Source organism: Artemia franciscana, unplaced genomic scaffold (assembly GCF_032884065.1).
Source record: "Artemia franciscana unplaced genomic scaffold, ASM3288406v1 Scaffold_289, whole genome shotgun sequence".
NCBI lineage: Eukaryota > Metazoa > Arthropoda > Branchiopoda > Anostraca > Artemiidae > Artemia > Artemia franciscana.
Window position 1 is genome coordinate 1,642,538 of NW_027063627.1, and position 27,095 is coordinate 1,669,632.

General features: G+C 37.3%; 1 protein-coding gene across 1 annotated transcript in view; it reads left to right on the forward strand.

Annotated features, from left to right (window-relative positions):
- The window catches only part of LOC136043083 (muskelin-like), a gene marked incomplete in the record, with an annotated part of 167,685 nt that overhangs the window by 126,970 nt on the left and 13,620 nt on the right, over positions 1–27,095 (forward strand). Inside the window, 2 exon segments of the mRNA XM_065728007.1 lie at positions 1,554–1,693; positions 7,471–7,573. Coding sequence (XP_065584079.1) covers positions 1,554–1,693; positions 7,471–7,573 — 243 coding nt within the window.

Consider the following 27,095-nt stretch of genomic DNA (forward strand, 5'->3'; position numbering starts at 1 on the left):
GCGTCTTTTATATCCTCAAATCTTGTTGTGTAATTGTCATCAATATCGCTCCCCTTTTAAGAAATAGATAAATTCTCTCAGGCTCGTATGTTTTGGTGGCTAAATTTAAAGTTTAACGAATTTAAATTTTTATCTCACCGTAAAAAGTTCAAAATCAGTAGTTGTAGAGAACTTTTCAAATACTACATTTTCCCTTCCTTTATAGGTTGTATGCAATAGTTTATATCTTATTTTGTAAATACATATTTTTTTTATAAGTTAGCTATGTATTGTACTCTTTTTTTTTCTTTTTTTCTCTTTTTTCGTTGATAAGTTTTCTACACTGAACGTGAAGCCGAAATATTTGGGCTTGTCTTTAGTTTGTCTTATTTTATTCGCTGTCATGATTCAAAGATCTATCAGTACTTATGCATTTCTATGGTTTCCTTTCATTTTTTTAACTTGTTGCTGTTATTGTGATTTTGTTCATATCCTGTCTCAAACCCAGTGCTAGTTTGGCTTTTTTTTAGATAGGAAATGTCGATTTCTGGCAAGATGCTAGTGGTGTTGAATGGGCGGTGTTGCCACCTCTCAAACACCCCTCAAAAGCTGGAATGTCGTTTGTGCTTATGTGAGGAAAAAATAAATTCCGCCGTAGAACGAAAAATGGGGTTTTTCGGAAATTGAACTTCTGATTAGCCCATTGTTTTTTCAATGTGTTGGCATTTAAAAGGAAGAAAACAGTTACAAAAACAAGTTATTTTATAAAACAGTGAAACTGCAAGACTAGGGTAGTATTTGGATTTTACTTTGAAAGGAATGGATTGAATAGGAATATACCATTGTTGAAAACTTAAATATCAGACTAATAAAGCTCAATCGATTCTTTACAAATTTCTTTATAACAAAAAAAAAAAGAATTCCTGGAAGTTTCAATTTAAATTATATGCTAACAAAAAAAAACTATCAAAGCGCCAATTGTACTAGCATTTTTGGTAGGGTTTGGGTTTGTATTTAAATATCGCTCTTATTTCCGGCATTTTTTTTTTTTTTTTTGCAGCTATACTGTTCATTATACTTAACTTTTTAAATTGCTCATAACTTGTGTCTTTTAGTGGCTCCTTCTCTCTCTCTCTCTCTCTCTCTCTCTCTCTCTCTCTCTCTCCTCTTCTCTCTCTCTCTTTCTTCTCTCTCTCTCTCTCTCTCTCTCTCTCTCTCTCTCTCTCTCTCTCTCTCTCCTCTCTCTCTCTCTCTCTCTCTCTCTCTCTCTCTCTCTCTCTCTCTCTCTCTCTCTCTCTCTCTCTCTCTCTCTCTCTCTCCTCTCTCTCTCTCTCTCTCTCTCTCTCTCTCTCTCTCTCTCTCTCTCTCTCTCTCTCTCTCTCTCTCTCTTTCTCTTTTTTTCTTTAAAGTTCTACAATTTGAATTATCAGTGTGAAACCATAGATTCTGAAATGTAATTTGAAGATCTTTACACTCAAGTCTCCATAAGATCAAATGGAGCCGAACCAATTTTGTACTATAAGTAATATTGTTAAATTGGCGTCGTTAGGTACACTAATTTTGCGCTATTTCAGGTACATTATTTGTTTGGAGGTAATCCAGGGAATGCCAGCGATCCAAAAATGAGACTGGATGATTTTTGGTCGCTCCGTTTGTGCAGAGTCAGCCAATCAGATATTATGCGAAGATGTAGATTTTTGGTTCGTAAGTGCAGGTATGTCAACTTGTACAAATTTTAATTTAGGATATATAATCTTCGGGGTAAAATATTGGAATTGTTTTATTTCATGATTCGATTAAGAAGTGCTCAGAAATTAGCAAAAATTTTGGATTGGGGAGTTCAGGCCGAAAGCCCCTCCCCCCCCCCCTCTTACAGTTTCCACTTATACATCCCCTTAAAATTATGGTTGCTTATAAATTCAAAGTAAAGAAAAGGCTCTGAATTCTAAGACTGGTTGGCATCAAAACAAGTTAAACTAAGAGAAATGTTTTTTGGAATAATCTTTGACAATATCCTGTTGTCAATACCAGATTCACTATGACTTGCCATTTAAGGTCATTCTAATCAACCAAAAGATCTTAGTATTTGATTTTATGATAACTATTTGACAAGTAAAATATTGTACTTAAAATTTCTCTTCTTTAAAAAAAAATATCGCTTCATCTATATACTTTTGAAACACTGAAGGCTGTACGATTTGTTTTTCGTAAAGATCAAAATTTTTTCATCAAATTGTTGCTTTTTACGGCAAAAATTTTCAACTTGTAAAGATTTACAAAATTGATAATAAATAGTTCTATTTCTGTTCGGTTTTGATACCAACACAGTAAGGACCGTCCGTACCGGGATGTTTTTTAATCTGGTAATGGCTGCAAAATACGGCAATAGGGAAAAGAAAAAGAACATTTTGTAAAAATATCAGGCTGTGTTCCCCATCAAGTCGACAAGAAAACGGAATTGGATTAGTATTACTTGTATTTAGACTGTCAATATTTGAAAACCTTTAGTCTAAGTAGTAATAGGATAATTGACCCGGGTCGGAATCGAGATTCAGAAGAATTTGCATTTTCAAGAATCAGAATCATAAGAAATTTCCCTTGTTAATTAAAACATTTTATTGTCAAATTTTTATTTTGACTGGAAGCACATTTTGTCTTAACTATTCATGTATTACTCTAATGTGTCAATTAATCGGAGTGTCACAAAGACTGCATTAACATTTGAACAGTAATATAGATTCATTGTTACTTTTTAAAAACTGTCAAAACAAGGTAATGTTTCAAATTTGTGGATGTTTATTTGATGCATTGAGTAAACCAAACGCAGTGTTTATACTCTGCCACGTAAATTTAAGTGCCCTGTACCCTGATAGTTTGTACTACGATTCAAAATGAACTGTTTTACGCGCCTGCAGGTATTCCTAGTAAGGTAGCAGTTATTTCCTAGTGTAAAAAGTTTAAACTGTCTCAGTTGCCAATGTCTTTGTCAGAATTTCTTTTAAAAAATAAGGAATTCATATATACGACGTAAGTATTTTTCGAAGACCACACTGCCTTTCTATGACGAACAAATAAAGTTTCGAATAGGGATAAATCCTTTTATTTGACAATGGAAAACAGATACAAAAAGTTATGGATATGTCGACCACATACATCAGTGATTGTCATCAGCAGATAGACAAAAGTATTACAATTAAATTAAACTGTATTTATACAGAGTAATTTCAAATTACAGAGTAATTTAAATTAAAATCAACTTGGATTAAAATCCACTTGTGATGAAAAAGATGAGAGCTTTGATTAATTGGAGAAAAGGCCAAGACAGACAGTCTGACTGAGAGGCAAAGCTGGCGTAACCCTTTTTCAGAATTGTTTAAAAATGGTTTTATATAACTTGTTGATAGATAGTCGATCATTCATCCATCCTAGGGCAGAACCAAAGTAGATAGGCATGGAGTAAGGATAATTCAACTAGTTCTGTGAGCCACTTGAAGGCAATGGGAGACCCCAAATAATATGTTTTCTAAGACTTACGACTGACCATGTCCACAGGACCTGCAGGCAATTGGGCAACTGTCACTATTTATATTATATGAGCTGTGCCTACTAGACAATGTCCACCGGACTTTTATGCGAAACGGGGACTGAATTCGCTTGAACTCACAGGCGAACAAGTGACCTAAGCCAAATAGGGCCCACCTGCCTAGAGTCACAGGTGGTCTATCGAATTTTAGGATTGAAACATGACCGACAAGTCCCTTGAACTCGCAGGTGAACAGGGATACCTAAAGTTTTCATATTGTTAGTAGTAGCATGCACATAATGCATTTTTATTACCTGAATATACCTCTCAGCATGCTTTTAAAGTTGAAACCTAATTCCCTAAGCCGTTCTACATATACTGCTGATTCAGCCATTTGACAGCCTGCATACATACAGCGTGTTTTAATCTAATTTAATATAGCCCCCCCCCCCCTAAAAAAAAAAAGTCGTAATATATATCTTTAATACCCTTAGTGTAAGTAGTACTTGTAGAAGTTGTAGGGGCAGTATACATATAGTACCTTTTTGTTGGTTGAATCAAAACCTTTATGTTTTGGTTGAACCATGTTTTGATTAGGTAGGAGTTGGTTCAAACCTTATATGTACTGGAATTTTCAACTTGACGCTTTTCAATATTCTCTGAAAGCTTCAACTTAAGACTCTTAGCCTTTCCTAAGATGTTTCAGATTTACCCTTTTCAAACAGTTCGTGGTAACGAACTGTAGTAAAGAGCGACCCGGCCTAATAGTAACCAAAACTCTAAAGAATGGAATTTTGATACCAATAGCTACATCAAAAGAATCGCATTTTAATGTTGATTTTAAACATATAAGTTTCATCAAGTTTAGTCTTACCCATCAAAAGTTACGAGTCTGAGAACTCGTAAACTTGTTTTAAAAAAAACAAGTTTTTTCAACTGAAAGTAAGGAGCGACATTAAAACCTAAAACGAACAGAAATTACTTCATATATGAAAGGGGCTGCTTCCTCATCAACGCCCCGCTCTTTACGCTAAAGTTTTTTACTGTTTTAAAAAGTAGAGTTAAGAGAAAGAGTCAAACTTTAGCGTAAAAAGCAGGGCGTTGATGAAGAAGCAGCCTCTTTTTTTGTTTTTTTTTTATTTAATGACAGTATAGAGGCACGTAATTTCTTCTGATTTAGTTCAACATCTCTGGAGAGTTTCAACTGAATATCATTAGCTGTTCCTGAGATACCGCAGATATCTCAGGGTGTGGCAGATACGCTCTTATGAATGTCTGGATGCACATAGTGTCTTTTGATTTAGTTGAACATCCCTCTCTTTTTTGAGATATTTTAAATACATCCTTTGACAACTTAAATACAAATGATTTCTTTTTTTTTAGTTCAAACTTTTACCCCTTCAACTTTACCTGAACGATTTATCTTAAAACCTTAGCCATTTCGGATATCCAGGATCAGATTTACTCTCCTTTACAGTAAAACCTGTGTATAAACAACTTGTATGATTTGCAATCATTTTCCCAGGAGCTGTTGGGGTATAATCTTCTCAGGAAGCCTAGTTGTTGTGTCTTTCAACTATTACAATTAAAATGGCAATCGAAAAAGTTTGATCAGATTTTGTTGGGGTTGAGAGGGTGTGGGCATGCAAAAGGGGATTTGGAAAGGGCTGGCTGCCCTCCAATCACTTTTGGCTCTTAAGAAGGACACTAGATTTTTTAATTTCCGATTGAATAGGCTGCGTATAAATTAAACAAATGAGTATATGAAATTCACTTCGCTCTTTGATTTGCACTACTACTGGGGTGCCTATGATTGAACATCACTTACGAAACATAACACGAGCCTGTTTGTTTTTGAAGCTTTCAACACTCTATGAAACGAGCCCAAGTCTTTCAGCTTAACAGATTTAGTTGACTATTTGTTTCTCAGAAACTGGGGGTGATTACTCGTGGAAATGGTTATCATAGAGACGCCGATGATCCCGGAAGGCACGAGAGAAAAAATCGTAATTAAAAGTATTGTTTAGCCTTGAAGGTCTGTACAAATCTATACTATTTTGGTTTTGTTTTTAGTGACCAAGCATTTTTCACGTTCCGATTGTCTGTTTGTTTCATTCCTTCTTTCTTATTTAAGCTTTTTTTTCTCATTTACCTTAAGCATTTTGTCTCTATAGAACTTCAAACATTCGAACTATTCTTTATTTATTCAATTTATTACACCAGGTTTTTCAGGTCACTCTAGTGACATAAACGAGCCCACTGTATGGTAGAATTTACGCAGCCCTTTTTAGCAACATTGATGTCAATGATTTTCGGGTAGTGAGCAGGGTTGCCATTCCTAGTAATTTATCACTATTTTTAGTGATTTTTATGTTCTTTAAAGAAAAATAAATCACTAAATCAGCACATAATTTACTATATTATCGAAGAAAATCACTAAATCAACCAAGAAAACATTAAAATCTAGTGATTTTCTTCATCAGGTGGCAGCCCTGGTAATGAGTGAGCATGCAGTGGTCTATTGTATCCAATTAAAATAAGTGTTATTTCCTAAGTAATTTAAAGTTGTGTCTGACTTATTTACGGCTTTTTATTAAGAATTCAGGGTCGACCAGTGCCATAGCTAGGAGGCGCCAGACTTTTTTTTTTTTTTTTTTTTTTTTTTTTTTTTTTTTTTTTTTTTTTTTTTGTCTATGCTATAATATGTGATGGTGATGGTGAGGATAGTGATGGGGCGGAGCGGGGGATCAAAAACTGACATCGGTCCCTGGCGCTGAAAACCCTAAGTGTGCCTATGAGGTCCATCGACATTTTGGCGTCCCCCTAAGCCTAATTCTTGCAGTTTGAGGAACTATAACTTTTGTTCATGATCGCTTTGGGGAAGATACATACCTCAGCTTGTTAATATGTGTGTCATAGGGATTGTTGTTTCTTAGTGAGCTATAACATGTAGAGTAAGGCCAATTAACTTCTTGATTTCTCTAATCTGAGAGAAACAAAAGGAGACCAAAATTTATATAATTTTGGTCCCTATCTTGTAAAAGAAAACATCGTGCATGACATCCAGTACATAATTTATAAATGGCACATATGTGCACGCATTACATTTTTGAAAAAGTATTTTCCTTTTTTAAATCGTCTCCAATGGCCCCTTTGAAAAAAATTGAACAATGTTAGGTACTGTAAGGTTTTTCTCTCGTGGACATATATTTCGTAGAGGATCCCAGTAGGAAGGATTGTGAAATGGTAATTAAAATATCATAGCCTCCAAAGGCTAATAAAATCCATTCATCTTCTTTTTAAAGATGTGCTAATCAAATCTCCAGGGTATGAAGATTTCCAGGAATGTCCCCAATAACTTGGTGAATTTACTTCCGGGAAATAAGCTACTTTGTGCGCTGCTATATATTCTTTGAATTCTTAAGCCGCTAGTTAAATACCTTGTTTACAAAGTGATATATCTTAGTATATTGAATCTTGAATACGGGAGTATCCCTTGAAAAAATTAGTCAGTTTCATGAATAAGCTTCTAAAAGAACTTTAAATTATAATTTTTTGTGTCATCAATTTGAAAATATTTCTGATTAAAATTCTACCTTCGTTGATTGTGAGAGCCCTGTAAGAATTTAGCCTTGAAGACCTGCCAAAATTCTATGATGAAGTTCTGGGGAACCTTGTCTTATATTCTATCATCTGCCTTTTCCTTCGTCTTCTTCTTATTTCGATTTGTTTGGAGACGCTTTTGCTTAATCCCACGACTGGAATTAATTTCGAAGCATCCACCTTTTCCTTCTGGTTCAACTACAAGATTCTTTCTAATTACGCCTGACTAAAAACTTCGTTGCCATGCACCATAGACCATCCATTCCCGAATTGAGTGGTACAGATGGCAAATCACGAGAAGTTTTTAACCAAGTTGATAAATATGGTGTGTGAGAATTCATGTCTAAGAAACTTTTTCTTTCTAGATTCCAGGAGATGGCAGGTCAAGATATTCTTATGGCTCTGCGATACATACAGACCGCTATTCTTGAAGTGGTTGATCAGGCCAATGAAGTTCAAGTGCAGGAAGTATGTAAACAAAACCATTAGCCTTAAGGATAGATTTATAGGAATTGTAAACCTCTTTATATGTTTCAACGTTCAGCATGAGTACTTGACAGATTGCAAAATCATAGACAGGACAGACCCACAGAAGGTGGTGTCTAGTAGTAGGTTCCAAGGCCACTTTATATTTAGTAATTAAAAAACACTCAAGTTTTTTCAGCTGAAAGTAAGGAGCAACTTTAAAACTCGAAACAAACAGAAATTATGCCGTACATGAAAAGGTTCCCCCTCCTCAATAACTTGATCTTCACGCTAGCGTTCTTAGCACTTTTAAAAAATCTTCCTATTCTAATTAGACACCTCTTGTTTTTCTGGAGTCGGTCTCGAAAATTGGGACAAACAGTCAAACTTTAGCGGAAAAAGGAAGGTACTGAGGAGAGGGCAACCCCTTTCATATACGGAATAATTTCCGTTTTTTTAATGTTGCTCCTTACTTTTAGTTGAAAAAGCTTGTTTTTTATTTATTTTCTGATCGTTTGTCGAATAATGCTGGTAAATCTGGCTTATTCTCCATGAAAAACTCCCTCCCCTCAGGGAAAATCCTCCTTGGAAAGCTCTTCCTACGTAAAATACAGCCCTTTCCCCGCAAATTTCTCCCCAGTGTAAAATTTCCCGAAATTTCCCACCCCAAGTAAATCCTCCTACAAAGAAATGTCTGTATACTTCCCAATAGCAAATAATATGCGCAAGCAATGGGCAAATTTCATAACTTAAAGAGTCCTTTCCCACAGGTTGATGATGGTCATGTTACCCATAAAGGCACAGTTATTGGATTTTTCACTTATGCTGAACAAAACGACTGTCTCAAAATTTTTATCTGACCATTTTGGGAAGAAAGGAGTGGGTAGGGTGACTAGTTGCCCTCTAATCTTTTTGGTCACTAAAAATGGGCACCAGAACATCTAATTTCCGTTTGAATGCACCCTTTCGCGATCTTTTGGGACCATTAGTCTGATACGATCACCCATGAAAAAAAAACAACAAATAAACACGCAGCTGTGATCTTTCTTCTTGCAAAAAAAAATAAATACAATATTTCACATTTTGACAGATAGGACCTTGAAATTTTGTCTTTGCCTTTCAGCCTTGACAGAATTTCTTCTTCTTTTTTTGTCGCGCGTGACATTTCTCTGTTTTTCTTTGCGTTTGCACTAACTATATATCTCTCCAGTCAGGTGTTTTCACCAATTCCTTGGTCAAGACCTTGCTTAAGCGTTGTATAATTATTCATAATTTTTTAATCTTGAGTTCTAGATATTGACTTTTTTTCTAATTGTCCCTATGTATGGGATTTTTAGCATTTGGCCTTTTATTTTGCAGGATTTCTTTTTTAAAAATCTTAACCCGTTTGTGAGAAACCCTGGACTTACTCCTGTTTTGCCTATTATAAATCAGTAAATACTATGTAATTCGTGTTTCGACATGGTATTTGGTTTGAGATGGGGGGTCAATGCTGTAACTATGTAACGGTAGCCAGTGTCAATACTGTGACTCTTTAAGCTTAGCCAGAGTCAGCCCAGCTCCGAATGGGACACCTGGTGAGATTTGGGGAAGGCAAACAGGAAGGGTGTGTGGTAGCACTGGATAGCTGGCAACCACCCTGCCCCACCTCTTTAAACCTGGACTTAACCTACCTGGACTAAAGGGTTCTTATGTTTGAGACATTTTTAAATAGTACTATAAGGGAGAAATTTGATTTAACACATCTCCCTTTCCAAAAGCAAGGCTTTGAAGAAAATGGAAAATCATTTGATTCACCAGATACAAGACCCTAGTAAAGGTTATATCCTTGTATTGTACACTAGATAAGTACATTAAAGTGATTAATGATATGTACCAGAATCATCCAGCTACGGTTGAGACAGGAGGTGATGTTAATAGCTGGCCCGGTGCGAAATCAAGAACAGAGCAAGGTTTAGTTTTCTTCCCTTTTTTATGGTTTGTTGTAATCGAATTTGTGTTAGGGATCAAAATATGCTGCCATGTAATCCTCTGAAACGTAGACACCTCGATAGGCTTAGCAAGATATGCTAAATATATCCCAGGGAAATTGTCCAAGGATGGTTTTACCTGCCCTTTTGACAGAACATATATCAAACAATAAGCTGTTCGAAAGATCTTGTACGATTCTCCTTTCTTTGTCTGTCCAGCTTTTACTTGATTCAAGAAGTCCAATGCTCACGTCAGTCAATTTTTGTCAACATCACGTCACGTCAGTCATTAGTTGTCAACTAATTCCTACTGATGTGTTACAAACTTGTGTTGCGGTACGTTGAATTATAGTTATAATTTTGACAACTTCTTCTTGTCTCCGCCATCATCCTGTTTGTAATTTCTCTTTTAATTTGCTCTTAAAATTGATTTACTTTTTTTATTTACGCTTCTTTTCAGTTTGATGCAAATTAAAAGACGGTACGCAGTATTATTTGTTGATTTGAATATTCTCATCTCTTGATAGTAAAACGCGAGGTCGGTAGCATGGGAAATCTTAATTAGCTGTTATTTCAAACTTATAAAAAATAATTATACCTAGTAGTTTTGTTTCTCAAGCGCATTTACAGGTAAAGTGTCCAAAGAAAAAAGTGCGTATACTCGATGAGTATTTTTCTTCCTTCTAGACTTACTAACATCAGTATATCATATATCAAAGAAAAGGATAAATTCCAACATTTATACAAGAAGGTTTCAACTTAGTTATATTTACTGGAGATAATATATATTAATTCATTATTTTACTTTAGAGAAAAAATACATACTGATAGAAATGCAAAAAAAAAGGAAAAAAACCTACAATAGTTAAATTGCCCATTCTATTTCTTTCTTTTCAGTAGTGATGCCCCTCTGCTTTTAAAGACACCCATATCCCTGATTTTAAAGACACCCATATCGCTGCTTTTAAGAACACCCATATCCCTGGATTCCACGACAGTTAGCAGTTTTCTGTTACGTAATAGGGAGGGTTTACTTTTGTTGTTACGTAATAGGAGGTTTAATTTGGTTGTTACGTAATAGGGCTTGGGGGTTATGTAATAGGGTTTGTTAGAGTCCACTAGTAAGTAGGGAAGCTTAGACATTTTTCTTCAAGATGTTTTTTAAGACATTTCTCTTCAAAACCTTTCAAAGCATTTCAAGACGTTTTCTAAGACATTTTTCTTCAAGATGTTTTTCCAGACGTATCAACACATTCCAAGACGTTTTCTAAGATATTTTTTCTTGAAGACCTTTTTCTTCATGATTTGTTTAGTTCTTACATAACAGGGGAATGTTTACTCATGTTAAGGATGACGCATTCACACGTGACTTTTTTCTTCAGGCCCTCTTGGGGGATACCCGTTTGTAACTGAGGAAGACAGACACGTGGGTGTTACGTATTCACGGTGCACACATTTGATGTTACACAGTACTTTAAGAAATCTAATTTTCTTTCAATGCATTTTTCTCAGGGAACCTTTATATTCTAAATATTTTTGTCCCCATTTGGATTTGAAAGGGCATTTTCATCCAATGGAATGGAGCCCTAGACAGCTTGATTAGCAATCTATTCTTTTTATTTTGATTCAGGGAATAGATTCTATGAAATAACCTGTTCAACCCGAGGAGAAATCCTTATCCCGCTTACTAGAATGATTAAGCTATCGATTACGTGTTTCCTAAGACTGCAATAATTGAGATGCAGAGGGGAAAATCTATTACTAGAAATTGCTTACACTTGGTATGCACCTGCATATTAAGTAATGCTTTAGAGAGTGTTATCAGATAATATTGCTATCAGAGATGAAATAAAACCGAGAGTATCATTATGGCTAGAATATGCTACACCTTCAAACGTGATCAAAAGTTTTTCCTTTTCCTCTTTACTACACAGAATGATACACTTATATTAAGGGCACTCTTGTATGAGTATGCCTATGTGCATAGGCTACAAGATGCTTAAATTGCATTAGTAACCCCTCCAGACATTGCAAATAAAGTCGTAAGAATCCTTGGTACTTTCTTTCATCGTCCTGCACGACTTCAAAGTTTTTCTGAAACAAAACCTTATTTTTATTTCTTCATATATTAAACCTTAGTCAACCTAAGGATTTGCAATTATCGCTCTGGCACTATGATATTCAGTCTCCGGTGAGCTATTTTTATGAATCACGACACATGCTTGTCACCCCTTCTTGCTCACTTGCTTCTATGTCGGCTCGTTTTCGAGTGTATAGAATCCCCTCGGTTAACTGTGAAAGAGATAAATTGTCAATAAGATACCGAGTCCCTTCTTTAGCAAATAGGCTTAAATTGAATACTAAATTTAAAAAAATTAATAGTCGATCACTTTAAAGACTAAATTAGCAGAATATATTATTAAGCTTCGATGACGGGGTAGTTATGTATTTTGGGTGTACTTAAATTTAATGTAATAATGGATAGCCTTCTTTTCGAGTTTAGCTCCCTATTTTCTTTATTTAATTATTTGTGTTTGTTTATGTTTGCATGAATTAAAAATCTATCTATCTACGGAAGGGTATTACGGTGAAAATTTTAGTGTTAAACAAAATCAAAACACGCTCTGTCTTGGGAAATACTTTGGGTATTCTGTTGAAACTTTCAGTGTGTGTTGAGAGGGATATTGAAAAAAAGTGCTGTATGCACCTTATGCTACTGAAGCTAATGGCTAAAATTGAAACTAAGTGTATTCAGGTGAATGTTTTGGGGAATGTCTAACGGAAATGTTGAACTAAATTAAGTTAAAAATTAAAACATGTAAATTGTCAAAAGAGTGTACCAGCAATATCTCATGAACGGCTTAGAGTGTTAAGTTGAAACTTTCAGGGGAGATTTAACTAACCAAGAGACTCTATGTTAATTTTCCCACTAGTTCTACTGTTACAACTGCTACGACTAATACTTCTACTGATGCTATGAATATTAAGGTAGAATTTTGAAACGAATGCTTTAGGATAATGTTGAACTAAATTAAAAACCACTATTTAAATTCAGGTTCCCGAAAGGATGTATCAGCAATTTCTAAGTATCAGCTTAGAGTATTAAGTTGAAACTTTCAGGGCGTGTGAGGGGGAATTTGAGCCAAGCAAATAGAACTGAGTGCATACTGCTTCTGCTGTTACTTTTGCAACTGCTGGTACTACTATTTAGGTTAAGGTTGTAGAGATGAGACCTTCAGGAAATGGTTAGGGGATTTTGGACTAAGTCAAAAGACTCTGTGCGTACAGTTTGTCCAAAGGGTGTGTCAGCAATATCTAAGGAATCGTCAAGAGTATTAAGTTGAAACTTTCAGGGCATGTTACCAATATTGCTACCACTTTTGCTGCTACTTCCACTACTATTACTGATACTATTTAACTAAATCAAAATTGTTTGAGTGCATCCAGATTGTCAAAATAGACCATGCTGTCAAGATAGGGAATATACGGGACATAGACCGGGACATAGGGAATATAAATGACGACCGGGACACTCACAGAGAAAGCGACCGGGACACAAGGAATGTTCGATTAGCAATCACCATCAACAAAGCACCGGGACACAGGGAATATAAATGACGACCAGGACACTCAAAGAGAAATTACAGACCGGGACACCGGAACACAAATGACGACCGAGACAAAAATGACGACCGGGACACCGGGACACAGGGAATATAAATGACGACCGCGACACTCAAAGAGAAATTACAGACTGGGACACCGGGACACAAATGATGACCAGGACACAGGGAAACAACAACAACGGGGACGCCGGGGGGCACAGGGGGATATATTAATGACGACAGGGACACAGGGAATTTTCGATTAACAATCACCATCAACAAAGTTAAAGGCCAATCATTAGAATAATGAGGTATAGATCTGAATACAGACTGTTTTTCCCTTGGACAGTTATATGTTGCATGTTCAAGAGTCGGTAAACCTGACAATCTATTTATATGCACAGACAATGGGACAACCAAGAATGTTGTACATTCGCAGGTTTTACGTAGTTAAAAATATATATCTATCTATATTCACAAGTGGGTCACAGGGACAGAACTACAATGGCGTGTAACGACTTGCGCGCACGGGGGGTGGGGGGGGAAGCGCCCCCACCAACTAGGTTTTGGGGTAAAATGACTGAAGAACCTACAATGGCAACAACCGAGGAAGCTGCTCAAAGAGTCTATGCCAAAAGACTTGCGGCTGATAGAGAAAGTAAGAAAAGAAAGCGTGCCGAGGAATCACAAGAACAGCAAGAAAACAGGCTTGCGGCTAAAGAACGCAAAACCGCGCAGTTAGATGAAAATCCACCTGGACAGCGAGAGTCAAAACATATTAAAACTGAAAATGATAGCGATGATGATTGGGTTCGGGATTTTGACTTGGATAAGGTCATCAATGCCTACCAGATTTTAGTTAAAAAGACAAAGGTTCGGCGATATGTATTTCATAGTGACGCTGAAAAATAGAGAAGAAAAAGAAAACTGAAAAAAGAAAAAAGGTAAAAAACTAAAAAGAAAAAACACTCAAAGAGAAATTACAGACCGGGACACAAACGACGACCGGGACAGAGGGAATATAAATGACGACCGGGACACTCAAAGAGAAATTACAGACTGGGATACCGGGACACAAATGACGACCGGGACACAGGGAATATAAATGACGACCAGGACACAGGTATTTAAGAAAATCGTTCAAAGACAAATTTTTAATTGTAAGTAGATTGTTGAAAGAGAAATTTCTAATGGTAAAATGACTGAAGAACCTACAATGCAACAACCGAGGAAGCTGCTCAAAACGAATGTATTCAAGCCGAAGTAGCTGAGTTGGTAAAGCGTTATGTTCCAGGTTCTAGGTCCGAGAGGTTCCAGGCTCGAACCTTGGCTTTAGCATTAATACAAAAGAAGAAAAAAAAACTAAAAAGAAAATACTAAAAAAACTAAAAATGCTAAAAAACTAAAAAAACTAAAAATGCTAAAAAATTAAAAAAAACAAAAAAGGTAAAAAACTAAAAAAGAAAAAAAAGGTAAAAACTACAAAAAAGGTAAAAACTACAAAAAAAAGGTAAAAACTGCAAAAAAACTAAAAAGAAAAAAAAACTAAAAACTAATAAAAAAAAAAACAAAAAAAACTAAAAACTGAAAAAGAAAAAAACTAAAAAAAGGAAAAAAACTGAAAAATAAAGGAGTAAAAGAAAACTAAAAGCCGGGACACAGGGAATATAAATGACGACCGGGACACTCAAAGAGAAATTACAGACTTGGACACTGGGACACAAATAACGACCGGGAGATATAAATGACGATCGGACACTCAAAGATAAATTACAGACCGGGACACCGGGAAACAAATGACGACCGGGACAAAGGGAATATAAATGACGACCGGGATACTGGGAATATAAATGACGACCGGGACACAGAGGGAATGTTCGATTAGCAATCACCATCAACAAAGCTCAAGGGCAATCATTAGAATAACGAGGCATAGATCCCAATACGAATTGTTTTTCCCATGGACAATTTTATGTTGCATGTTCAAGAGTTGGTAAACCTGACAATCTATTTATATGCACAGACAGTGGGACATCGAAGAATGTTGTATATTCGGAAGTTTTACGTAGTTAAAAACGTATATATATCTATAATGAAAAGAGAAATCTTTTCTCTTTTATCTATATTCACAGGTGGGACACAGGGAAACAACTACAATGGCGCGTAACTACTATGGCGCGTAACGACTTACGCGCGGGGGGGGGGGGGCGAAGCGCCCCCGCCAACTAGGTGTTGGGGTGGCGCGAAGCGCCACCCCAACAGCTAGTAGGTACTAATATGAAGGAATAAATAAATCTTAAAACGACTAAGGCTTAAGTTGAATATGTGAATCAAGCTTAAAACGACCAAAAATTTTAGCTAATGAAGTATAAATGAAACCCAAAAAGAACAGAAAAAATATTTTGCTATTGAAGATAAATGAAACCCAAGCTCTTGTTTGTAGAGTTTTTTGTTCGTTTCAAGCTTGATTTGCATATTCAATTTAAGTTTCGCTCGTTTTAAGATATATTTACCCATTTATATTACTACCTATTGTATGTTTGTTTGCTATGATTGTTTATTTAATTTCTGTTTCAATTATACTTCAATAGGAAAATATTTTTGTTCGTTTTAAGCTTGATTTGCCTATTCAACTTAAGCTTTATTCGTTTTAATATTTATTTATTCATTTATATTAGTACCTGTTGTGTTTTTTTTTTTGGCTATGATTTTTACTTAATTTCTTTTCTTTTTAGGTTTAATTTATTCTATAATAGTAGTTGCTGGTCGTTTTGAGTTTGAGTTATTGTAGGTTTCTATTTTTTCTGAACTTAAGCTTAATACGGCCTTCACTTTTATTTAGAAAATTTATGTTTCCGGAATTTTTTTTTAAATTAATTTTTGTTCGTTTTTTATTGCCAAAGATTTCAAGTTTTTCAAATTTCAAAATAATTTTTTATTCGAAAATAAATTAACAGTCCTGACTAGAGCTAATAAAATTAAACTGAATATTTGATATATAATGATATTAATTGCTGAATGCTCACCAGCTGAAGATTTGTTTCAGCCGGAGTCGGATTTAAAGCTTTGACGCTTCTACGCCGAAGTGTTTTTGCCGCTCCGGTTTTGCAAGATTTTCGGGGAAATCCCCAAAATTTGGGAATAGTAAAAGCTGCAGGGCCTATTGGTAAATTGTGGTCTCGTTTCACTGCAATTTTCATTTTATTTTTAATGTTGTAACAAATACAAAAGAAAGTATTTGTAATATAATTCATTTTAGCAAAGCGCCAAATATGAAGTAGGCCTTATGCTTTTACCGTTGGGGAAACGGGCAGTGGCCATACTCTTGTTTTTAGTGAAGAATATAGGTGTCTTGAACAGTTTTGGAAAGAGCTAATAAAACTAAACTGAATTCCAATGATTTTGGAATAGACTATTTTTTTTCTTAAGTCTTTTTTGTTTAGTGGAGGGAGCATGAAGAGAGGGTCAGGGGTCAGCTCCCATAATTTTTGGAATAAAATATCGTTCATAAGTTGTTGTTTGTTTGGTTTGTTTGTTTTTGTTGTTGTTTTTTTTTGGGGGGGGGGAGGCGGACCGTGAAGGAAGAGCCAGGGGTCAGTTCCCATGATTTATCAATGATAGTTTTTTGGTGGAGGGAGGGTTGTCGAGCCATGGAGGACCAGGAGTCAGCTCCCATAAGTTTTAGGATGAAACATTATTCATAAGTTAGTTTTTGGTGGGGGAAAGCATGGAGAGCCAGGGGTGAGTTACCATAATTTTATAATAAAATATCATTAGTAAGTGTTTTGGAACGTGGGGGGTCGGACCATGCAGAGAAGGCCAAGGGCCAACTTGCTTAAGTCTTGTAATAAAATATCGTCCATAATTATTTTCAGTGTGGGGGGGTGGCTTATTTGATCTTAGAAATATTTTCAAAACCATCGCATTAGAACCCTATACCCCCCTCCCGTACATAAAATACAAACACTTGCTCACTCTGGAGGGATGTGTTAATCCTGAGAGTTTTGTTATCAGATCTTTTGACTTACTTTAATTAAATGGCTATCTCAAAAATTTGATCGGATGGATTTGCGGTAAAGAAGGTAGGAGGTCTAGTTGCGCTCCAGTCCCTTTTGAATCTTAAAAAGGGAACTATAGCTTTCAGTTGCCTATAGAATTAGCCTTCGACGAAGCTATACGATCATCCCTCTCAAAAAAACCTTATATACCCCCGGGACATAATTTACAACACTTGCCCTGGTGGTCTGGGAACTGTGTAAACCCCGGAGTATATATTATATCATCTTTTGTCTATTTTTGACAAAATGCAAATCTCAAAATTTGATCGGGCGTATCTAGGGGAAAGACAGTTGGTGGAGGGGGGGGGCACTTGCTATCAGATTACTTTTGACTCTCAAAAAGGGAACTATAACTTTAAATTTGAGTTCCATTCTAAGTTAACTCTTCTATAAGAACCTTATATGCCTCCGGGCATAATTTACAACGCTTCTCTTTATAGAGAAGCGTTGTTTGACTCTTTCTCTTAACTCTACTTTTTAAAACAGTAAAAACTTTAGCGTAAAGAGCGGGGCGTTAATGAGGAAGCAGCCCCTTTCATATACGAAATAATTTCTGTTCGTTGTAAGTTTTAATGTCGCTCCTTACTTTCCGTTAAAAAATACTTGTTTTTTTTATTTAATTTCTGAACGTTTTTGAATCAATACATGTTTGGATTTTGGCTCTCCGCAGATGAATAATTCAAATGAAATTTGCATAATTATATTTTTGATAAATGGCTTTCTCATAATTTTGATCGAATGATTTTGAGGCCTAGTTGCCCTCCGATTTTTTGGTTACTTGAAAAGGCAACTAGAACTTTTAATTTTTTACGAATGTTTTTATTAGTAAAAGATATACGTAACTTGCAAATCAGATTACGTAACGAACTTCTGTATTCTCATGTTTTTATTACGTATATAAAGGGGTTCTCCCTCTCGTCAGTACCTCACTCTTTACATTAAAGCTTAAATTTTTTCCCAATTTCTTAAGAATGACCCCTGAATCACCAATGCCGTAGAATAAATAGTTCAAATTACTAAAAATACTTTAGCGTAAAGAGCGAGATATTGCCCATCATTGAGCCCATCATATGCGTAATAATTTCTGTTCGTTTTTAAGTTTTAATGCTTCTCCTTACTTTCAGTTGAAAAAACTTTGTCATATTTATTTTTTCATTGTTTTTTTTTAATAATGCTAGAAAATCCTGCGCTCCCTTCATGAAAATTTTCTTCCCTCATGAAAAATTCCTCCAAGGAAAGTTCCCCCAACATATCCCCTCTTATCAACCCCCCCCCCACAACCTAAAAATCCCCCTGAAAACGTCTGTACACTTCCAAATAACTGTTACTATATATAAGCACTGGTCAAAGTTTGTAACTTGTGGTCCCTCCCACGAGAGGGAGTAAGTCGTCCCCAAAGACGTAGTTGTAAGGTTTTTTTACTACGTTAAATAAAATGGCTATCTCAGAATTTTGGTTTGGTGACTTTGGGAAAATAATTAGCGTTGGAGGGGGCCTAGGTGCCCTCCAATTTTTTTGGTCACTTAAAAAGAGCACTAGAACTTTTCATTTCTGTTAGAATGAGCCCTCTCGCAAGGTTCAAGGACCACTGGGTTGACACGATCACTCCTGGGAAAAAAACAACAACAAACAAACCAATAAACACACATCCGTGATCTGCCTTCTGGCAAAAAACACAAAATTCCACATTTTTGTAGATAGGAGCTTGAAACTTCTACAATAGGGTTCTCTGATAAGCTGAATCTCATGGTCTGATTTTTGTTAAGATTCTATGACTTTTGGGGATTGTTTCCCCCTATTTTCTAAAATAAGGCAAATTTTCTCAGGCTCGTAACTTTTGATGGGTAAGACTAAATTTGATTAAACTTATATATTTGAGATAAGCATTAAAATGCAATTCTTTTGATGCAGCTATTGATGTCAAAATTCCATTTTTTAGAGTTTTGGTTACTATCGAGCCGGGTCGCTCCTTACTGCAGTTCGTTACCACGAACTGTTTGAAAAGGGAATAAGAACTTTGAATTTCTAATCATTCGAGTCCTCTACGAAGTTTTTACGACCATTCTTCCATAAAACCTTATATAATCCTGGGGTACAATTTACGACCATTAGTTCCCTGCTCAGTTGGGGGATGGGGGGTGTTTACTCCGAAGTTTTGTTAATTGATCGTTGACTATTTCAAAGAAAATAGCTATCTTAAATTCAGTGGATGCATTTAAGGAAAAGAAAGTGTAGGGGGGGGGGTAGATGCTCTCTGAACACTTTTGTCTATTAAAAAGGTACCTGGAAATTTCAATTTCCAATCAAATTAGCTATCTCTGAACTTTTTCAACCACGTATTACATAAAAACCTTATATGCCCTGGGGTATAACCTTAAACACTTGCTAATGGGCTCTGGGGCGTTTTGTCGACACTGGAGTTTTGTTATCTGAAATCTGAACTACTTTCAATAAAATGGCTATCTCAAGATTTTTCTTGGATGGGTGCATTGCAATATTCCTCTGTGCTAGATGGCTGTGGAAAGAAAAGATAAATGAAACACACATCGCAGAAGGATCTAGAGCAATATTTTTTTCGGGGGGAGGAGGCAATTTGACAAGGGCGCTAATAATTGACCAAATCAAACATTGTTTCAAAGGTAAAAAAAGAAAAAAATTAGGGTGCCAGAAAAATCTTGGGGTGATTCAGCACTACCGCATCGACTCTGATACCCGAAATTTTTTGGGGGGGATAATGTTTTCGAAACGATTTTCTAAGACCCTACCCCCCCCCAAAAAAAAAAAAATCCATTGTAATGTCGTCTTTATTTTCGACTCTCTTTGAGGTCAAGTAAATTAGAAGCTTTATAATTACTTCTCTTCCAAACTTCTTCTACGTTAGTTGTCGTCTTAAATTAGTCTCACATTTTCTATTGTTCATTGCAATAAGCTAAAGGCTCAATTTACTTCCGTGATTTATACAGAGGAATGGACCCTTTGCCATTCAGCAAGGATAAGCCTCGCCGCTAAAAGTTGTAAGAAGCAGCTTTATTTTGTATGTTGTACTTCCTGTTCCCTTTCTTTTTGTTCCTTCGCCAAGTTGTATTTCCTGATTATCCTTCTTGTTTTTAGAAAACCTAGAAACGTCCAAGCTATAATATCTGTCTGAAGATTAAATGACTTATTTATCGTACAGTTAAGCTTGATTGCATTAAATCGCTATGTAGCTTTGATTAGATTATTTTCTTTGAGAATGTCTTCCTGAATATAGTAATTACATATACTGACGAGGTTGGAACCTAAAATTCGACTCGGTACTAGAGTTATCGATTTCATCGTCCTAGCATGTCAAGAAGCACCGAACATGCCAAAGCACTAGAAATACCTCCAATTTCGCCAAAGAGATCGGATCCGCAACTTGTACTTATTCTCGAACTCGCCAAAGTACTAGAAATCCCCTCAACTCCCCCAAAGAGAGCGAATCCGGTCCAGTTATCTCAATCACGTATCAAGAACTTGTGTTTAATCTTCCCATCAAGTTTCATCCCAGTCTCCCGCGCTAAGAGTTTTCCAAGAGTTCCGTTCCCCCCCTCCATTCTCTATGTTCCAAATTAAAAATGGAGCATCTGAGACATGAGATCTATATATCAAGTTTCATCAAGTAATTACAGTAATAACATACACCGACGAGGTCGGAACCTAAAATTAGACTCGGTACTAGAGTTATCGATTTCATCGTCCTATCATGTCAAGAAGCACCGAACTCGCCAAAGCACTAGAAATCCCTCCAATTTCCCCAAAGAGATCGGATCCGGTCCTCTTATGTCAATCACGTATCTATAACTTGTACTTATGTTCGAACTCGCCAAAGTACTAGAAATCCTCTCAACTCCCCCAAAGAGAGTGAATCCGGTCCGTTTATGTCAGTCACGTATCAAGAACTTGTGTTTAATCTTCCCATCAAGTTTCATCCCGATCTCTCCACTCTAAGAGTTTTCCAAGATTTTCGATTTCCAAGATTTCCGTTTTCCCCCTCCACTCCCTATGTCCCAAATTAAAAATGGAACATCTGATACATGAGATCTTTCTATATATCAAGTTTCATCAAGATCCGATCACCTATTCGTAAGATAAACATACCTACATTTTTATGATTCCCCTCCCTCCAGCCTCCCCTCCAGATAGTCGAATCGGGGAAACGACTGTTGTCAAGTCAATTAGTAGAGGTCCCTGATATGCCTACCAATTTTCATCGTCCTAGCAGGTCCAGAAGCACCAAACTCTTCAAAGCACTGGATATCTCCCCCCCCCCATCTCCCTCAAAGAGATCAGATCCCGTCCGATTATGTCAATTACGTATCTAGGACTTGTGCTTATTCTTCCCACCAAGTTCCATACCGATCTCTCCACTCTAAGCGTTTTCCAAGATTTTCGGTTTCCCTATCCAACTCCGCCCAATGTCACTGGATCCTGTCGGGATTTAAAATAGAAGCTCTGAGACAAATGTTCCTTCTAAATATCAAATTTCATTCAGATTTGATCAACTGTTCGTAAGTTAAAAATACCTCATTTTTTCTTATTTTTCCGATTTAGCCCCTCCCAATTCCTCCAAAGAGAGAAAATCCGGTCTGGTTATATGAATCACGTATCTAGCACTTGTGCTTATATCTTCCCACCGAGCATTATTACGATCTTTCCACTCTAAGCATTTTCCAAGATTTCCGGTTTCCTCTTCCAACTCCCCCAATGACACCGGATTCGGTAGGGATTTAAAATAAGAGCTCTGAGACGCGAGATTCTTCTAAATATAAAATTTCATTAAGTCCATCACCCGTTCGAAAGTTATAAATACCTCATTTTTTCTAAGTTTTCCAAATTACCGAATTATGTCCCCCAAAGAGAGCGGAGCCGGTCCGATTATGTCAATCACGTATCTAGGACTTGTGCTTGTTCTTCACAACAAGTTTCATCCCGATCTCTCCACTCTAAGTGTTTTCCAAGATTTCCAGTTCCCCCCGACTCCCCTAATGCCACCGGATCCGATCGGGATTTAAAATAAGAGGTTTGAGTTACGAGATTCTTCTAAATATCAAATTTCGTTAAGATCCGATCACTCGTTCGTATGTTGAAGATACCTGATTTTTTTATTTTTCCAAATTAACTAATTACCCCCCCCCAACTCCCCCAAGTTTCATCCCGATCTCTCCACTCTGAGCGTTTTCCAAGATCTTATGTTTCTCCCTCGAACTCCCCCCAATATCACCGGATCCGGTCAATTTTTTAAGGTCCGATTACCCGTTCATAATTTGAAAATACCTCATTTTTTCTTTTTTTTTTTAATTAACCGTCCCCCCACTCCCCCAAATGGTGGAATCGAAGGAAAGATTATTTCTAATTTAATCTGGTCTGGTCCCTGATACGCCTGCCAAATTTCGTCGTCCTTGCTTATCTGGAAGTGCCCAAACTAGCAAAACCGGGACCTACAGACAGACAGACAGACAGAAAATGTCTGTCTTTTTGGGATCTTTATGTATTCAGAGCGCCAGATTCTGTATCTCGCTTGTTTCGATTAGTACCCATGCCGGAAGGTACAAAAATGTTAAGGATGGATCCCATTGTAGTCGACTATGCTGAAAACGAATATCGTAGGGCGCATGTTCGTTGTTGGGGCGTTTCAGAGATATAGGCCAAAAACACCAAATTTGGCCTATAATGGGGCTTGGCGATTCTAATTTTTTTTTACAGATAAGATTGGTCAAATCCAGCGTACTCTTACATCAATAGAAAGAAGAGACTTGGGGATACATGAATTTGATTTTTTTGTAAAAAAAAAAAATTGTACACTTTTTACTGCAGTTTTAAAAATAAATCAGATTTCGTCGACAAATTTCTAACAGAAAGGCTAAAAACTCGAAAGTTTTTCAAGATAAAGTATTTTTTTTTTATATTAAAAAAGAAAGACCGTTCAATTCCAAACACATTGAGCTAAGAAAAAAAGTTTAAATTATTGTATTTGGGGGGTCTGTAACTTTTTTAGCGAGTGTGCCCGATTTTAGGAATTGTGTGTAGTAACCTGCTACCTAGCGGGAAGTTGATTGATAAGCTAAGCAGAAGATGAAAAAGAAAAGTGGGTCAGGTAGGCCAAGATAAAAAAAAAACACAGTTACTTCAGGTTGATTCAACATGTGATTCTGACGCAAATACTGATTTTCTGATGGATGATAAAGAAGAATATGACACAAATTTGGAAGATCAAAAAAAAAATTGAAAGAAATAGAATTTTTAAAAGCGCTTTTGGTGTTGTAAAGCTGGCTGGCAAAATGAGTGTAAAATTTTTTTTGCAGAAGTAAGAGACCTAATGAAAGTAATTTACAAAATTAAATATCACAAGAAACTAGGTGATACTGACTCCTTTAGATTTATAAGGACTGATCAAAAGGCATGTTACATTGATCAATCAGATTTAGTATTCGAACTTCCGGTTCTAGTGAAAACCCATGGGACTGCTTGTCAGATGGAATATCTGTGATTTGAAATTGATTTGTCAATATTTAATCTAGAATAGTTGATACTTGCTGGAGAACAAGTAGTAAATTTGTTCCTGTTTGTTTTTGTACTTATTTATGAAAGAAGTCAAAATTAAAGCACAAAGTGGCCAAAGGTACATGATCTATGCTGTACCTCTGACCAGTTGATTTATATTTTTTGACCTGTGTTTACTCTAAAAAAATAATGCAATACGTGTTCCAGAGATGAAATGTGTGTTTTAAGAACAAAAGTTGGTTAAGAATCTAATGTATCATTTCATAATGAACTACAGTCTCGAAGGAAAATGGTCTCGAAGTCTCGAAGGAAATGTTCCTAAAAGCAACGTGTTTTACTTGCCTTTCCTTCATGAAGCACCAAACAACCATGCAACAGTCAAAAAATCTCTGCGAACATTCATGACGACAAGTAAAGCTGTCAGATGTGACGATACGGTGGTCACGCAAGATCTCTTCATTTATCAGCTAGCACAGGGAGTGAAAAGTAAATACCCGGATGGCTTCAAAAACGTAATTCTACGGATGGGAGGCTTCCACCTCCAGCTCAACTATCTCAAGGCTGTTGGTAAGATAATGGACAGCTCCGGACTTAAAGAGATTATGGTGCAGGCAAAGCTGCTGCTTCCTGGTACTTGCGAAAAAGATATTTCAAGGGAAAGGCTACTACCAAGGGAAAGGCTATCAATGCCTACTGCATACTGTACGAGGTTTTGCTAGCCCTCTACTGGGAGTCCTTGGAAGAGTATTACTCCGAAGCACAACCAGACTTAATCCGTCTGGACCAGCCGGGTAGTGCCATTGAGTTATTCAGGACTTCGTTGGCAAACGGTGCTAACGCGCGAACTACACTTCAGGAGGCAAACGATACCTTATTAACTTTGGATCCCATAATGAATGCCTTCGACACCCTGCGAAATGCGTCGCCCACGTTTGCTTTCTGGCGGCAGTTCTTGGAAATACTTGAAATAGCGATGCAATTCATTCGTGTTGGATGAGACTGTGACTGGGACTCTCATTTGACAGCAACTGCTCGGATGTTGCCATACTTTGCGGCGGCTAACCATCCTGAGCATGCAAGATGTCTCATACAGTACCTTTCAGACATACGAAGTTTACCACAAACCTTTACTGATGTACACAGAAAGTTCATGAAAGGGTACTTCGCAGTGAAGAAAACGCACACCAGGTTCATGGCCACCTGGTCCGATCAGATATTGGAATGTACAGTAAACAAGGATGCAAAGACGACGGCCGGAATAATAGGAGAACAAATGGATGAGAGACAGACTGAAGCTTGGATTCTTACCATACCGATTTTCGCTGCCATCAGCAATGGTTTCCTGCAAGTAGTCAATGTATCCACAAAGACATTAAAACATCACGAAGACAATCAGTCGACGACGACGCGATTATAACCTTCGTGAGATAGAGTTCGAGACATTTTCACTATATGTGACAATCAGTTCAGCAGAGTGGACTTCGACCTAGTGAATATTTTGACTTTAGAAGTTGTGGACGATGAGAAGATTGTTTCTGATATTACTTGCGTAGCCACAAAAGAAAAAGAGGTGGTTGAGGAATTTCTGTGCAACAGGAAAGACGATGTGAAAAAGGTTGCACTCTGAACTTTCCCTTCAGAGAGAAAAACTCAGAAAGTGAAGGGTGTCCCTAGAACCGATCTCTTGAGCTCTGAAGCAACAGCCTTGAAGAGAATCATTACTGCTCAGTTGAGCTACGGCGAAGAAAAGGAGAAAGCAGTTGCAAAGATCCTCACAAAAGAGATTCTTCTTTTCCCTCCATCCATTTTTGAACATCTTCCGCAACAATCAACCAAGACATCATCTAGCTGGAAAATGAGGACGGGGAACAAAGCTGTGCTGTTCAACTGGCTAAGAAAAAAGGAGGACTTGCAACTTGGCAGGCGACTTTGAAACCCAAAGAAAAACATCAGCTATAGAATACATCATTAACCTAATGTCCAAGATGAGGTTATATCGGCCTGTCAGGTTTGAAACAGTCAAGTCCTTCGCGGAAAGATTGCTTCTATCGTTGCGGAATGATCTTCCAGTGGGTATTCCTGAAGTCCACATTGTCGCAGATCGGTACGACGGGCTGTTTGGGAAGCCCACGGACACCGGACAGTCGATCTCCTTGAATTCAGCATGCATTGTCCAAAAGAGGGAAAGGGAAATACCTTCAGATTTCCGCTCTTAGCACAATTGAACAATGCGATGCCGTACTTGCAAGCTCAGCGTCTAAAAGCCGGCTCCTCGAAATTTTGTATGAAACCTGGGAGCAGATGGGTGATCAGTTTCCGAACACACTCAACATTTTTCTCTGAGGTGGGTTCAAGGCGAGACTCAAAGTGTCTCTAGTCAACCATGGCTGCAGTCCAACTTTACCAGAACACTGTGACAAGGAGGAATGCTTGTCCTCCAGCCACGAAGAGGCTGACCAACAACTTATGACGCATGCCAAGCACGCTAGCTGTTACGCTTTTAGCATTGTTGCGCATGTTAACGACACAGGCGTGGCAGTAGCCTGTGTTCATATTTTGAAGAGCTTCAAGCTGAAGGACCGAGCGAACTTTTCTTGAAGTTCCTGACTTACATTATCCCAATACACGAGTTGGCGGATGGAGCCCACTTGTCCAAAGAGGAGCAGATTATGTTACAGTTCGTTCACTGTCTATCAGGGTGTGACACAACGAACTTTTTCTTCGGCGTCGGGGAAGCTTCTTTCTTAAACACAGCGGTGTCTCCAACTTTTGCCTCAAAAATGGTGTCTATGACGGAGCAGATCAAGGATGCAGAAGGGAAGCTTTCAGTCGACGTGTTTAGAGAAGTTGACGACCTATCAAAGTCCCTGGTCATTGAATTGTACAGTAAACAGGCCGGATTCAATTCACTGGCCAGTGTAAGGGCTTACATTTGGTGCCAGAAACAAGATGTGAGAAGACTTCCACCTTCTGACGACACCTTCGAGCCATGCATACGAAGAGCTACATGAATAATCTTGTCGTCAGTACAGGCTCGGCCGAATATTCCAGATCCACTCCTCCGTGGATGGAAGATGGCTGAAGGGGGAATAGATGCGGTCGTCTCAAGCTATAAAGAAGCATCAAGCCTGGAAGCTTACAGCAGATGCAAAAGTGGAAGATGCAGGAAAGACTGTAGCTGCTCAAAAATGAAAGGGTGATGCAGCTTATCCTCCTGCCACGGAACGAGGAGGGCATGCAGGGAGTCTGACCTTGTCCCATCTGAATTCTCGGACGAAGAAAATGAGGAATATTTTTGGAAGTTCTATTTGATACATTTTACTTTTAATTACAATAGGTCCCTAATCAGTTACTATTACCCAATTTTACG